Below are 15,358 nucleotides of genomic sequence, written 5' to 3'. Positions count from 1 at the left end.
GATCATCCTCTCAGAGAAGTAGATTGAGCAAATCGGTGATCCGCGTTTTTATTACGTTGTAGCTCCTTTCACAGTTCAGTGAGAGCTCCTAAAGATAATGTATGTTTCGATGTCTTTCCTTTGAATATATTTCAGGATGATTAGCTGAGTACTCAGGTAAAGAGCGCATTGTCGTTGATTGTATTCTTTACTCGAACGATCCCATGTTTCATGAGTAGGGCACTTGAGTATGTCGCCGAATAGATTCTTACTTTTCCAGCCAAAATCGATGCCTTCAATCAAGCGCCCATAGTTCTGGCCAAGATCAACCTTGGTCCAAGATAATTGCACTAGAGAAACTCAAATGTAGTTTACCTGATAATAATACAATACACTCCGAGCAATGAGAATAAACCTTTTCAACCAAAGAATCACACATCATACTTATTCGATCGCAAAATTTCTACCATATAAATGCAGGCAATACAAAAGATGGGCGAGCATCGAATTTGGACGCCAGCCCTTGCACACGAGATACATCTGCAACTTCTCCAAAGCTGTTCAGTCCCAGCTCAGCCGCGTGAATTCCACAAGAGATGAAAGCCGACTCGATTCCTGCCGCGTTGGCACCTTTAATATCATGGTGGAGGGAATCGCCCAATGCAACCGCATCTGTAGCATCTAGACCAGCCATCTTCATAGCTTCTTCATATATTATCTGATAAAAGTAGTTCAATAAATTGCAAGCATTTCAGAAGATTAATCATAGTCTTCCTTGAAATGAGCAGGATCACAAAATTCCATGCCTTACTCCGTCCTAACAGAAATAATGCGTGGCCCTAAATATTACAAGAAAAATGTAGTTGAACTCTAGTAATCTCTTACGATCAAACTCATATCATCTAGCATACTTTTCTAGCCAAAGAACAATGTAAGATTTCAATAGGCTATGAAACTCTTAGTTAATGTGACCTGTGACGTAGAAATAATCTCAACCTCCTTTACGAATGTATCAGCCCTAGAGCAACATGCTTAGAAACAAGGAGGTAGATGCAACTGTAAAAAAGAGCAGGTAAATCAAATTGGAAAGAGGAGGCCTAATGGCGATTACTGAACACATCAACAATAGAAATAACCTCACCTTTCCAGGTCTCCCCATCAATTTCACTTCCCCACCCAGCTTCTCGTATTTGGCGGCCAATGTACCTGATAGGTGAGCATCACACTGATCATAACTGACATATATAGAGGCTAAAGACTAATTATATCACAAAGAAATTGTTCATCAATTCACAAAGATTGGTCTTTGTTAATAGAGAGACTCCTTATGAAGCTAATCCCCTTTTGCAAGGTAACTTTGGTCTCTCCACAGAGTCCATGTGGCTGGCCCGACATGTTAAATGGAGACAAGGAAACTATACCAGATACAACTCTTTATATTTCAGTCTGATACATAAACCACCCCATTGACCCGTGAGGTTTATCAACTCAAAAACTCAACAGTCGCATACAGTTCTAAATTTCTATATGAAACAGGGACCACATCAAGAAATTTCTGAAAGAACTAGCGGTGACTGTCGAAGAAAATTTTCCTCAATATGAAATGTGCAGGGCTATCTCTTAAGATTAAACTTTAGAAGTTAGAATTGTAGTTCAAACAGTTGGCACTGACAAACAAATCTTTTTTGTTCCAACCCAAAGAAAATGCAGAGAACTTCAGCATCAAAGTTACCTGGCATGACACGCAAAGCTCTTGCCTCAACAGTGACAAAATCAGGATTTGCAACTACCATAGGAATTCTTTTAGTTGCACAGATCTCCAATATTTTATTTTCTCAAGATCCCCAAGTTTCATAGGATGTGCCATGGGCCAAAATGAACTCAGCTTCTTCAACATTCTCGACAACTCGCAAGCCTAAGCCCTAAGACAAGCCCAACATGCTTCTCACACTCCCACAGAGTACGTTATCATGGAAGTAGTGGGTTTACACATTTAACCAACTGGGCTTGCACAAACCTCGAGAGATATAGCACCACGGTCACTCCAAGTCATGTGAATGCAAGATCTTCCCAGAGCTGCAAACCAAGCATCATCTCTCCTGTTTGAAAAATATTCACATTAGCAGCAACTCTTAGAGGCGATAATCATGGAGGAAATGAAGGCGCAGATGTGTATTTAGGAATGTCAAACATCAAAATTGAAGCTGCGAAATCATTACACATGCTAGTTGAAGGAGAAATAGATAAGCAAATCCAACCTCTGCTGGTACTGATGTGTAAGTTCTCCACTAGTGATGGCTCCAACGAACAAAGAAGGATCAAACCCAAGATTCTTCATCTTCTCCATCGTTACAGATGCAAATTACTTATTATAACCATCTGTGCACCACTTACCGCCAACTTTTCTACTGTCATCCAAACAAAGAAGCTTGACAACAACAAGAAGTGCCAACATTACCCATCTCAGTGGCCACCCAATCCACATAAACAGTCGGTCAAACTTCTACAACCGAAAACAATGATACATACATGTGGTAATTGCACCAGGATAGGGCTGCTTCCCATCATGGAGAACTCCGAATTGCTCCAGGAACCACGCCTACGCAGTAACACTTTGATCAGAACAGTAACCAAATTAACACGCACGTGCTGCAAAAAACACAGTCATTCATTAATTTTACAAGCAACAAATTTGACCATAGGAACGGCTTTCTACCAGAAAACATATTCGGTTGTCTCAACTAATATGAGCTTCGGCACAGTGAGGCAGTAGGAGTTCTCGAATATTACGAACCAAGCGAATTCATACAATTTGAACGTCATATATCATATCCATTGTCACTCTGCTAGCGTCAAAAGCTTATATATAAAATCTCTGAGCCGCATCCAGCAAACGTTTCCTCGCTCAAAAATCGCAAAGCAGTGAACATCGTCGACATTATCATTTCTTCTAGACAAGGTGATAGTACAAGCTAAAGGTTATCGAAACCGGTACCTTGAAGCGACGGGTTTCGGCGAGACGCGGGATCCCGTTTAAGCTGTGGAACAGCTGAATCTCATTGGGCGACCGAACGATCGAGCACCTGCTCATCATATTCTTCTTCCGATTATGGTTTCGAAATTCGCCGATGAAGCGGAAGAAGTGAAGTGAAGTGAATCAGAAGCCAATGAGGAATCGAACCGCGACGATTCGGACGGACGGACGGACTAACTTTTTGTATCCGACGCCGGAAAAATACAAATGCCAGAAATGGTCACTTAACTTTGTTAATATCTTAATTTTGACTCTATACTTGGATGTTGTCGAAACAGTCTCCTAACTATGGAATTCCATCCAGTTTGGTCCCTCGTTTATAAACCTCCGTTGAAAAAGAAAACCAGCATCGATTGTAATTCATTAGAAATATTCCTACGGCTATAAAATCCCTTATTATCTGTGTTATTAAAACCGAATCGGACGCTGAACCGATCGATGTATGGATTCATGGGTTTATGGGTCCAATCAGGGATTCGATGGGTCGGACCGCATGTCTAATTAAATAATAAATAATGCATATAAAATTAAGAAAGACTATGGTGTATTAAATATATACACAGTGATTCAAATAATTGAAATAATGAATGAAAGAAAGTTTTTTTTTATTGAAGTTGTTTATTCCTTTGTTATACTTAAAGAGATAAAGAATGATAAAAAAAAAACAAATATGGCCATTGCCTAAATGGCTAAGAGGCTAGGTATGTGGATCTTGGAGAGGTTGAGGTCATTGGTTCAAGTCTTTATAATTTAATTTTTCAATAAAAGGAAATCTATAGAACCGGCCGATTCATATGAATTCGTTGGGCTCAGCCAAAAAACTATCATGTTTAATGGGCTCACCGATTCGGTTCTTGATCGAACGGGTCTGATCAGTCAGTCCGGTCCGATTTTAATAACACTACTTATTCTGCATAAGAAATTATTATCGTTATTTATGTAAATATTTAGTGTCATTTTAATTGACATGATGATTAAGCTTTTCGATGATATAGAATCGGCCGGTTCATATGAATTCGTTGGGTTCAGCCAAAAAACTATCTTGTTTAATGGGCTCCCTGGTCCGGTTCCAAATCAAACTAGTCCGATCGGTCGGTCCGGTCCGATTTTAATAACACTGCTTATTCTGCATAAGAAATTATTATCGTTATTTATGTAAATATTTAGGGTCGTTTTAATTGACATGATGATTAAGCTTTTCGATGCAACATCGAACGCTGAATCTATCTATCCATATATATATGCCTATATATATAGGCATGTGGATCTTGGAGAGGTTGAGGTCCTTGATTCAAGTCTTTATAATTTAATTTTTCAATAAAAGGAAACCTATAGAACCGACCGATTCATATGAATTCGTTGGGTTCAGCCAAAAAACTATCATGTTTAATGGGCTCACCGATCCAGTTCCTCATCGAACTGGTCCGATCGGTCGGTCCGGTCCGATTTTAATAACACTGCTTATTCTGCATAAGAAATTATTATCGTTATTTATGTAAATATTTAGTGTCGTTTTAATTGACATGATGATTAAGCTTTTCGATGATATAGAACCGGCCGGTTCATATGAATTCGTTGGGTTCAGCCAAAAAACTATCCTGTTTAATGGGCTCACTGATCCGGTTCCTAATCGAACTGGTCCGATCGGTCGGTCCGGTCCGATTTTAATAACACTGCTTATTCTGTATAAGAAATTATTATCGTTATTTATGTAAATATTTAGGGTCGTTTTAATTGACATGATGATTAAGCTTTTCGATGCAATATCGAACGCTGAATCTATATATCCATATAGGCATGTGGATCTTGGAGAGGTTGAGGTCCTTGATTCAAGTCTTTATAATTTAATTTTTCAATAAAAAGGAAACCTATAGAACCGGCCAGCTCATATGAATTCGTTGGGTTCAGTAAACAAACTGTCATGTTTAATGGGCTCACCGATTCGGTTCTAGATCGAACTGGTCCGATCGGTCGGTCCGGTCCGATTTTAATAACACTGCTTATTCTGCATAAGAAATTATTATCGTTATTTATGTAAATATTTAGGGTCGTTTTAATTGACATGATGATTAAGCTTTTTGATGCAACATTGAACGCTGAATCTATATATATATATATATATATATATATATGTAATTAAAGTAGACTCCTAAACATCATGCTATGAGAGGTTTTTCGTTTGTTTAACGAGAGCTTTCCACATGGACTTTTTACACAGAATTAATTCCTTCCGTATAGATTAATATAATGAAAAAATGCCATGCTTTTTGGACATTGAATTGCTCATTTTTAAATTTTTAGTGTTCATTAAAATAATCCATTAAATTAATCCGAGTCCACATAGAATGAGTTTTATAACTAAGTAAGAAACAAATTATCTCAAAATATAAGCATAATATTCGAAATATATCTCTGAAAATCATTAAATATCAACTCTCTAATTGATTGATACGATCTTATTTAGATGATTTTAATTCCTATGCCAAGATATTATCTCCAATACTCCCCCAAGATGAGCATGTAGAACCGTGGAATCCGCATCTTGAACGTTTCATCTTCATAGTGTGATCCTGATCCAGTGCCATCTTTGCAAATAATTGATTTCCCGTTTTATATCGCCGTTGGGTCAAGCAACCAAAGACAAATTTATTTTTTATATCCCATCAAAAAAGTGGTAAGAAGCCATTTGATATCACGCTAGGAAAACGACAAGAAAGGCCATTTTATATCTCACAAGGAAAATGACAACAATTACTTCAAGACACTCTTTTATATTTAATAATCAACTTTTTTATCTCGTGCGTTGCACGGATTTGTTTTCATGTACCTCTATATGTGTTATTATTGTAATTATTTACATTTTCAAACACCAATTTTCTAATAAAAATAATATTAATTTTACTTTTCAAATAATAACCTTCAATAATTTTTTTGTTATAATTTAGAGTAAGTTAATTATTGTAATAATAATTTGAAACTAATTATTTCAATAATTATGTGTCATATTTTTAAATAAAAATTGTTAATATAAATATGTTGCATATATTAAATTTTGTAATTAGAATAAAGTTTGTTTCCTCTTTTTGTTAAACATTGTTCAAGAAATCCTTAGTTTTAAGTTGTATTTTTATTATATTTATGACCTTAAGTTCATAGTACTATGTCATAATACATAGCTGCATAATATTTTTTTTTATAAACATTATATATTTCCAGTTAATTTCTTTGTTGTGTTTATATCATTTGCATTTAGTATATGTATATATGTGTGTTCATTTTAATATACACATATATATCATTTCTTACAACAATTAATCTAAACTTTGAAATACATATTAACTTCTAAACACAATAAAATAATTTCAATATTAATTTTAAGTTTCATATAATAATAAATTAATAAAACTAGACTAATTTTCAATGGTTCGATAAATATTTTCAACTTAAGTCTCAATGATCGTACATAGTATATCTAACTAATCGTGTTATATTATATACTTGCACAAATTTGCCCTTTTTTTAATACAAAATTTTATGACATTCTTTTTTTAATTTTTATATTATAATAAGTTGCTATATTATAATATGACACTATTAAGATATATAGGTTATTTTGAATCATCTCATCAATATTTTACATAATCTATTTTAATAATTTTATTTTATTAATGAGAACATTTATTGTTTAAAAAAGTTCATAAATTGACCTTTATGACCTTACACAATATAGAAAATTACTCTTTTAATCATATTTATTATTTGGGTTCCAACTTTACATATATACATATATATATATATAGAGAGAGAGAGAGAAAGAGAGATTATCCAATCATACGTTGGGTTCTGTGAAATAATGATACGCATCTAAAGAAGATACTTTTATCTCTTGGAAAGTCAATAAAGCCAGAGAAAATTATTGATTAATTGCTACTATATATATTTCAATTTGCAACCCAAATTAGAAGCTGTGCATATTTGATATATGATATTTGATCAAATATTTTTAATAGTCTCGACGCTTGATATATAAAACTTTCTTTTGACCAACAAAGATATCATGAAGATTTTTATTATTATTTACAAGAAAGATTCATTGATTTAGTATAATAAAATGCAAAATAAAAAAAGATGCACATGTAATATAATACTGTCCAAAAATTGAACCTGGAAATTCGAAAGTACATTCTACTGTGCTATGACTTTTTTTTTTCAACATTTTATTAATTTTACATTGTTTTAATTGTGCATTGGTTCTCATATAGTCTAATAATGACGGTGTTTATTATGTAAACATTACCAATCAAAATGAAACGCATATACTAATATGAATTGGTTCAAGCGATTAAGTGCATCTTCTCAATAAGAAAGTTCTCGGATTTGAGTCTCATGAATGTAGAAAATTCATACTATAAGAGGTATACCCTCTTAGTGGGCCAACTTGGTTCAAACTGAATTAGTTGGGACTTGTTGAGTTTTCGGATATCAGGATACACATTAAAAAAATAAAATGCATATATATATATATATATTATATAATGTCTTTAGCTCAGGTTATCCATGCACTAACTTCAACTACAAAATACTGCATGCCACATTGTGATCATATCAATTTGTTTATAATAGAATTTACTAAAATATTGTACAACAACAGGGATTTTTCAAAATAAAAGTCGGACATATATATGTATATGGCGTTTGTAGAAGAACCTCATGTTCCTGATATCAAAATGAAAAACATCAAGGGACACAGCTATAGTCACAATCCTTTAGAGTATTCTAATCTCTCTTGATTTTTAGCAATATCACAAAAATAGAAATTTCTACATGTCTTGTAATTTTGTCATGTTAACTACATTACATATAACCGTTACACACAAGATTTTATGGTGAGACTTGACGTGTAATTAGTATTTGCTCAGCTAATTTTACAATGTAATTGCTGCTCATTAGTTTACTTAGGGGCTTAAATGATGAACTTTCTAGACCAAGTTTTTTCAACTTTTGGAGCGTTGATACCACATATTATTATAACTAACTTCTGTGGCATAATTAATTAATATGAAGATTAAAATATAAGATATGGGTATTAAAAATAAATTAATAAAAAACACTGCAATAAAAAAAAGATTATTTTCTTTTCGTACGAAACTAAAAAACCTAATTTTCTATTATTATTTTTTTCTATTATCACTAGTTGACCCACAATATATGCTGCTTATAGGTGGGAAATTGTTTCTTTACAATAATATCAGGTCTCTTGAATAAAATAATACCAAGTCCAACTCTTATGCCACATCTTTTTTCCATCATTGATGTTCTTACATATATGAGCAAGCATTTACGTCTCTCTGATCTGAAAGCCCTAATTAATCATCAGCTAGTAGAGAGGAGCTTCTTCACTATCACCCATTGGCAAGAGATAAAATATGTAACTTGCTTATTGTGTATGAAACTTCATAAGAAATTATAATATCTGAGATATTTTTCTTTTCCCCCTCTTGTCAGATACTCTTGTTTCCATAATTTTGTCTACACAGCTCGTCTGATATATCTATAGTTCGGGGTAAGCCCGGATTGTTGATAGATAATAAGATATATACATATAATAAAGTTAACTAAACAATGTAGAGACGAGGTATATTTTAGCAGATGGTCAAGTAGAAGCAAAATCATCTCTCTCTCTCTCTCTCTCATTAATTTCGCGGTGCGATTTTTTTTTTCTATAGAGTGGGCTCAGATTAGTTGTGGAAGATAGAGATGGATTACTTCAATGTTCATGCAGGTTCAAATTATGTACTTAATTGTTAGGTTGGATTGAATTAATGTGTTTGCATATTAAAATTATTAAGCATTAAATAATTTATATGTATCTATTAATTTTAATTTAATAGTATATATTTACAATTACATCACTGTATTCAATTATATATATATAGAGCTGATATTCACCAAAAAATAAAAAAGATCATATATGATGTGGGTATCAATTACAAAATTTAAAATTGATGAAGTAAACACTACAAAAGAAAATTATTTTCTTTTCGTGCGAAACTGAAAAATCTAATTTTCTTTTATTATATTTTTTCGATGAAAAATTTTCTATCATTATTTTAGTCTAAAATCACTAGTTGGCCCACAATATATGCTGCATTATAGATGAAAAATAGTCTTTTTACGATAGCATATTAAACTAGTGTTTGATAAATTAAGTGTTTAAAAATTTAAATTAGTTAAAAATAGAAATGTATAGGAAGAAAAGAGGGATGATAAAAATGAGAAAATATTTTATGAGGAGAAAAGAGTACTAATAAATAAAAAATGACTTATTTTATTAAGTCAACATATTTTGCTTACTCATTAAACAATTTTTGACTGAATGATTAAGTAGATGTGACAATTATATTTCATTTTTCTCTTTCTTTCCAATTCATTTTCCCATGTAATTAACTTCTAAGTACTTAATTTCATTAAGTTATAAACAAACACAACCGTCTCTCTTGAATAAAATATATCCAAGTCCTAATCTTTTGCCGCATCTTTTAATTTTTGCCGGATGTATGGAAATTTCTCCCCTCCTCTTTCCACCATTGTTCTTATAAATACAAGCAAGCATCTAGATCTCTATGACCTGAAAAGCCCTAATTAGTCATCAGTTAACAGAAGATGGAAAGAGCCTCTTCACTATCACCCATTGCCAAGAGGTACAATTAATACTAGTTGTATATGAAACTCACGAAATTAATTATAAATCCAAATATTAATATGCGAGATCTTCTTTTTTCACCCCTCTTGCCAAATACTTTTGTTTCCATATTTTCCTCTATGTAGCCATTTCGAACTCTCTTAGTTCAAGGCAAGCCCGGAATGTTGATAAATAAAAAGAAGATACATATAAAAAGGTTAATTAAACAATGCAGAGATGAGGTACATTTCAGCAGATGGCCAAATAGAAGCAGAATCATGTCTCTCTCTTTCTTATAATTTCGGAGTGAGAGTTTTTATGGTAGAGTGAGTTCAGAATAGTTGTGGAAGATAGAGATGGATTATTTCGATTTTCATGTAGGTTTAAATTATCTGCTTAATTGTTAGGTTGGATTGAATTAATATTCTCATTTTTATAAAAATCTGTGAAAACTGTAGTTAGCCTTTTTTTTTCCCAGGTGGAAAGATAACTTATTATTCTACCTCTATCAACCCATGCGTGCGTGCAGGTTACTCGGTAAAATGGCTCTGATAACCGGTGGAGCCAGTGGCATCGGTGCGAGCACGGCGAGCCTGTTTGCCAAACAAGGCGCCAAAGTCGTGATTGCTGATGTTCAAGATGAGCTCAGCCAGTCTTTGTGCAGGGATATCGGATCCAATCAGAACCGGACTGTTTCTTACGTCCACTGCGACGTCGCGAGTGAGGCAGATGTTCAGAATGCAGTGGATAGTGCGGTGAAGAATCATGGTAAGCTCGATGTGATGTTCAGCAATGCAGGGACTGGAGGCAATTTTGATCCCAGAATCTTGACCATCAACTACGAGAACTTCAGGAGAGTTTTCGATGTCAACGTGTATGGCGCGTTCCTGGCCGCTAAACATGCTGCTAGGGTCATGACCCCGGCCAGAAGAGGGAGCATCCTGTTCACGTCGAGTATTGCTTCCGTGACCTATGGTGATGTTTCTCACACATACTTGGCATCGAAGCACGCTGTTGTCGGGCTGACAAAGAATCTAGGGGTTGAGCTGGGCCAATATGGGATCAGAGTTAACTGCATATCTCCTTTCGGTGTAGCCACGCCAATGTTAAGGAAAGGATTCGGCCGCATGGAGGCTGAAAAGGTCGAGGAAATAGTCTCGACAGCGGCCAATCTGAAAGGAGTCGTGCTGAAGGCCAAAGACGTAGCGGAGGCGGCTCTATACCTCGCAAGCGATGAGTCCACGTACGTGAGCGGGATGAACTTGGTGATCGATGGGGGCTACAGCACCACCAATGTCTCCCTTGGACTGACCATGAAGAAATTCTTTCCATGATCACTTCTTATAATATTGTTACCTAAGGTTGGAGATGGCACTTCGTTCCTACGTTGTTAACTAATGTAACTAATAAAAACACCTATTATGGTAACCAATATGAATTGGTTCACGTGATTCAGTACTTGTTCTGCTTAAATAATGTTTCAAGTTCAAGTTCTTTTGAATGCAGAAAGTTCACGTCGAGAGAACTTTTCCTCTTATGGGCCGACCCGGCTCGATGAGTTTGTTATTATTTTGATACCGATTGTCGAATCACTCGACAATTTGCGACGTGGCACCTTAATTGGCTTCATTCATAAACACTCCCTTCTAAGGATCCTCCATAGGGAAGTTTATCTCATTAATATATAGTCGAGGCACGTGCAGTGAACTCTTCTTATGTGAGGGGCTGGCCTTTACTTCCAAATAATTGATGATTCCAACTACCATCAATAGTCAAAGATGAAGAAAATGCGAACCATTATACATTTTTCCATATTTACACCACTTGATTGCCATTCACTGCACTTTAGTTTGGGAAATTTTTGTGTGTAATAGTTATATATAATGAGATTCGCGTTGGCAAAATCACAAGACATATAAAATTTGTTTATTTTTGTGATATTTCTAAAATTCAAGATAAATTAGAATGTCCAAGAGGATTGTGATTTTACCATAAGAACTCCGTTATATATAATTGTTACATACAAGACTTTATTCAAGTGTCACATGTGAGATTGAAAATTCGGCTTATTGCGACGGCACTCGTCTTTGAGCTGAAACAAAAAGGAAAAAACAAAAAAAGGTTTGCCGGATTCGATTCGTTCGATTGAACTTCATGGATTTAAATATCTCATCAATTGAAAGCACTTTTATCTGTTTCGAATTGTTAATGAATGAAAGAGATGTCATTCGGAAAAAAAAAAAAGAGTGTTGAATTGTATATGTATCTTGTTTAATATTGTGTATGAATATATAGTTGATTATAATATTTACCTCGATCATGAAAAGTTACTTCATGCGAATAAGCTACAAAATGTATCTTCATGCGAAGATCGATTGGTCAATCACGGCCGCAAAAGTCGGGAGATCATAACTCAGGCATTAATTAAAATTGCATAGACACTACAAACTTAAATAAACATGAAATTCGGGCTTCGACCCTGGATTTCTACTAAAAGAATAGGAAAAAGAAAAATGCAAACTTTTCGATGTGAATCCGGATATTCGAAAACTTAATTGGGCCCCGACTAATTCAGTCGAGTCGAGTCGGCACATTAATGGATAAAACTCTCCCAGCATAGATTTTCTACATTTACAAGGACTCAAATCCGAAACTTTGCTTAAGTGGAATAATCGCCGAACTGCTTGAACCAAGTAATGATGGTGAAAAATGCAAACTTTGCTAAGTACGAAACGTTTTACTCCCGAAATGAAACCAAAACTGGTCAAGAAACGAACTTCTTCAAAGCCAATCCTAGGGCAACGTTGGTGGTGCTGTAACCCCCGTCCACCACTAGGTTCACCCCGCTCACGTACTTGGACTCGTCGCTCGCGAGGTACAGAGCTGCATTCGCTATGTCCTCAGCCCTCAGCACGGCCCCTTTCAGATTTGCGCCCTTGCTGACAAGTCGCACTATGGTCTCGTCATCCACGCCGCCAAGCCCTTCCCTCGACATCGCCGTTGGCACGAGAAAAGGGGATATGCTGTTCACTCTGATCCCGTGCTCCCCCAGCTCGACCCCTAGATTTTTGGCCAGTCCAACGACAGCATGCTTTGCGGCAGTATAAGTATGAAGTCCGCCGTTGGCGGACACTGCTGCAAGGCTAGCGGTGAACAGGATGCTTCCCGTCTGCTCCGGGACCATGACCCTCGCCGCATGTTTTGCTGCCAGGATTGCACCGTAGACGTGGACGTCAAAGGTCTTCTTGAACTCCTCGTAGTTAAACCCAGAGATTCCGGATGCCGTGTGGATGTTGCCCCCTGTGCCCGCATTGCTGAACATTATGTCGAGCTTGCCGCGCCACCCCACAGCAGCATCGACCGCGTTGCTGACATCGGTTTCACTAGTGACATCGCAGTGGACGTAGGAAACGGCCAGGTTGCCGGCCTCATTATTAATGTTGTCACGGACCGAGCAGCCGAGCTCATCCTGGATATCGGCGATCACAACCTTGGCACCATGCCTGGCGAACAGCCTCGCAGTGCTCTCCCCGATGCCGCTGGCTCCGCCGGTTATCAGAGCCACCTTACCCTCCAACCTGTACTCCGACTCAGGATCTCTTAATTAAAAGGTCGAAAGAGTACTTTTTGATCGAATGATGATTCTATGTCGGATTCACTAAAAAGTTAAATTAGATCAATTATAATTAATAAATTACCTCTTGGCAATATGTGCCGATAATGAAGCTCCTTTCATCTTAGAGTCTCGAAATGGTCAACTGATCAGAATCACAGGATGATGGCCGGCCCGTTGAAGAGCAAGTAATGGTGAGTTAAAGGGGAAGACTTCATTCGGCTTAAATAAGAAATAATTTGGAGAAATTATGAATAATATCAGGTTATTTTTTTCGATTTCAAGATAGTCCAACTAGGTATCGTCGTGGTTATCAAGCGAACACGTGCACTACTGAGTTATATCATCTTTTGATAGAATAGTATTAGCTTTTTTTCTGCTCAACATAAAAGAATATATTTATCGAAGAGAAATTGTCAATATTGTATGAATATTTCTGATGTAATTGATGTTTTACCATAATATTAAAATAAAAACCGCCCAAGTCCCAACTAACATGGATCGGTTAAGTGGTTGAACATTTATTATGTCTAAACAAGGTCTCGAGTGAACCTGGTGGTGGACGCGGGATACAGCACCACCAACGTTGCCCTAGGGTTGGCTTTGAATGATCGTTTCTTGACAAATATTGATTTCAGTCCGGAAATAAAATCAAATGTTTCGTAGTTGAAGCAAAATTTGCATTGCAGATCATAATTATTTATTTTTGGGTAATTGCAGGTCATTAATTTACTTAGGGGCTTTGCTGATAAACTTTCTACACCAAGTTTTTTTTTCAACTTTTGGAGCGTTGACACCCCATATTATTATTATACCTGACTTGTGTGGCATAATAAATTGATATGAAGATTATAATATAAGATATAGGTATTAATTACAAAATTAAATTATTGCAAAAAAAAAATCAAAAAAATAGTAAATTATTGCAAAAAAAAAGATTATATTCTGTCCTTGAATGTCGTATCACATGCCGTGACAATTTTCTTCCCTGTGTTTGCGGCCATGTAGGACATACTCGTGATTGCGTGACTTAATTTTTAAATTCTCACCGATGCCAGATGACAAATAGTCCGGCTGAGTTGACACAGGGTGTGGGTGACCCGCCATCACAGCCGTGTATGGCGCATGGGCCCCACGTATCGGACGGCTATGGTAGCTGTTTTTACAATCTCTAGTCATCTTGAAATTCCCTCAACCATGAAGTTGAACTAAAATACATCGAGTACACCACTTTGGAGCCTTCATCAGCACACTTCTTCGGAGTCTTCATAGTCTCCTCTTCTATGAAAATAACTCTCTCTTTGCTTCCTTCCTCCTCTGACACAATGGGGCTTTCTATTAAAATCTTTTTTTAATAATAATTTTTTTATTAATATTATTAAAAATTAAGAGGAATTAAAAAATTCTATTAACTTATAATATTATCGCATAATATATTCTTTACACATAAGACTTTCTCTTATTAATAGAAGCCAATCCAAGGCTTCTTTTATTAATAAAAAACGAATATAGTACAATGACGTATGTCATTACCTTATAATAGAGAGATTTTAAATTTAATATTTGATAAAATTATTCATACTTTTTTATTAATTATTAAAAATTTTATTTTATTTTACGATATTTATAGGCTTTCATATAAAAAAAATTGCCCAGTTTAAGATATAGCCGCCACAAATCTCCCCATGTGTCATGTCTGCTCTTTGTCAGACAAAATGGTAGTTTGAGCTTTTTTATTTTTTCTAAATAAATAATCAAGCAAGTGCAGCTGGAGAGCTTTCAACAGTCATATTTATACGCAATCAATTTGACAAAACTCACAATTTAATCTTTGAAAGTATTCTCTCTAAAACTCGATTACTAAGGCCCCATTTGGATTCAAAGAAATTTGATTTTAAATTTAATTTTAACTTTAATTCAACACACTACACAATAAAAATACATATTTCTCAAGTCAAATTTATAATCACATCTTATTTGTCATTTTCCACAATCAAAATCAAAATAACTTTAACTCTAAATCTAAACGACCTCTAAAAGATTTCTCTTC

The 15,358-nt window shown here is 35.3% G+C and overlaps 2 protein-coding genes and 1 pseudogene across 2 annotated transcripts; 1 reads left to right on the top strand and 2 right to left on the bottom strand.

The window, feature by feature from the left end:
* Positions 1-289: 289 nt before the first annotated feature.
* Positions 290-3,197, bottom strand: LOC116206082 (annotated as a pseudogene).
* A 6,463-nt stretch (positions 3,198-9,660) lies between these two features.
* Positions 9,661-11,185, top strand: LOC116206081 (secoisolariciresinol dehydrogenase-like). Its single transcript, XM_031538834.1, has 2 exons — positions 9,661-9,714; positions 10,225-11,185. The coding sequence occupies exons 1-2, from the start codon at positions 9,677-9,679 to the stop codon at positions 11,027-11,029; spliced, it is 843 nt and encodes a 280-aa protein (XP_031394694.1). The 5' UTR covers positions 9,661-9,676; the 3' UTR covers positions 11,030-11,185.
* Positions 11,186-12,216: 1,031 nt separating this feature from the next.
* Positions 12,217-13,543, bottom strand: LOC116206080 (secoisolariciresinol dehydrogenase-like). Its single transcript, XM_031538833.1, has 2 exons — positions 13,394-13,543; positions 12,217-13,273 (listed from the first exon to the last, which is right to left on the bottom strand). The coding sequence occupies exons 1-2, from the start codon at positions 13,429-13,431 to the stop codon at positions 12,460-12,462; spliced, it is 852 nt and encodes a 283-aa protein (XP_031394693.1). The 5' UTR covers positions 13,432-13,543; the 3' UTR covers positions 12,217-12,459.
* Between the last annotated feature and the right edge of the window lie 1,815 nt (positions 13,544-15,358).

The sequence above is a fragment of the Punica granatum genome, chromosome 4 (genome assembly GCF_007655135.1).
Source record: "Punica granatum isolate Tunisia-2019 chromosome 4, ASM765513v2, whole genome shotgun sequence".
Lineage (NCBI taxonomy): Eukaryota > Viridiplantae > Streptophyta > Magnoliopsida > Myrtales > Lythraceae > Punica > Punica granatum.
The sequence above is the reverse complement of the archived record's forward strand: the minus strand, read 5'-3'. Positions and strand labels throughout refer to the sequence as shown.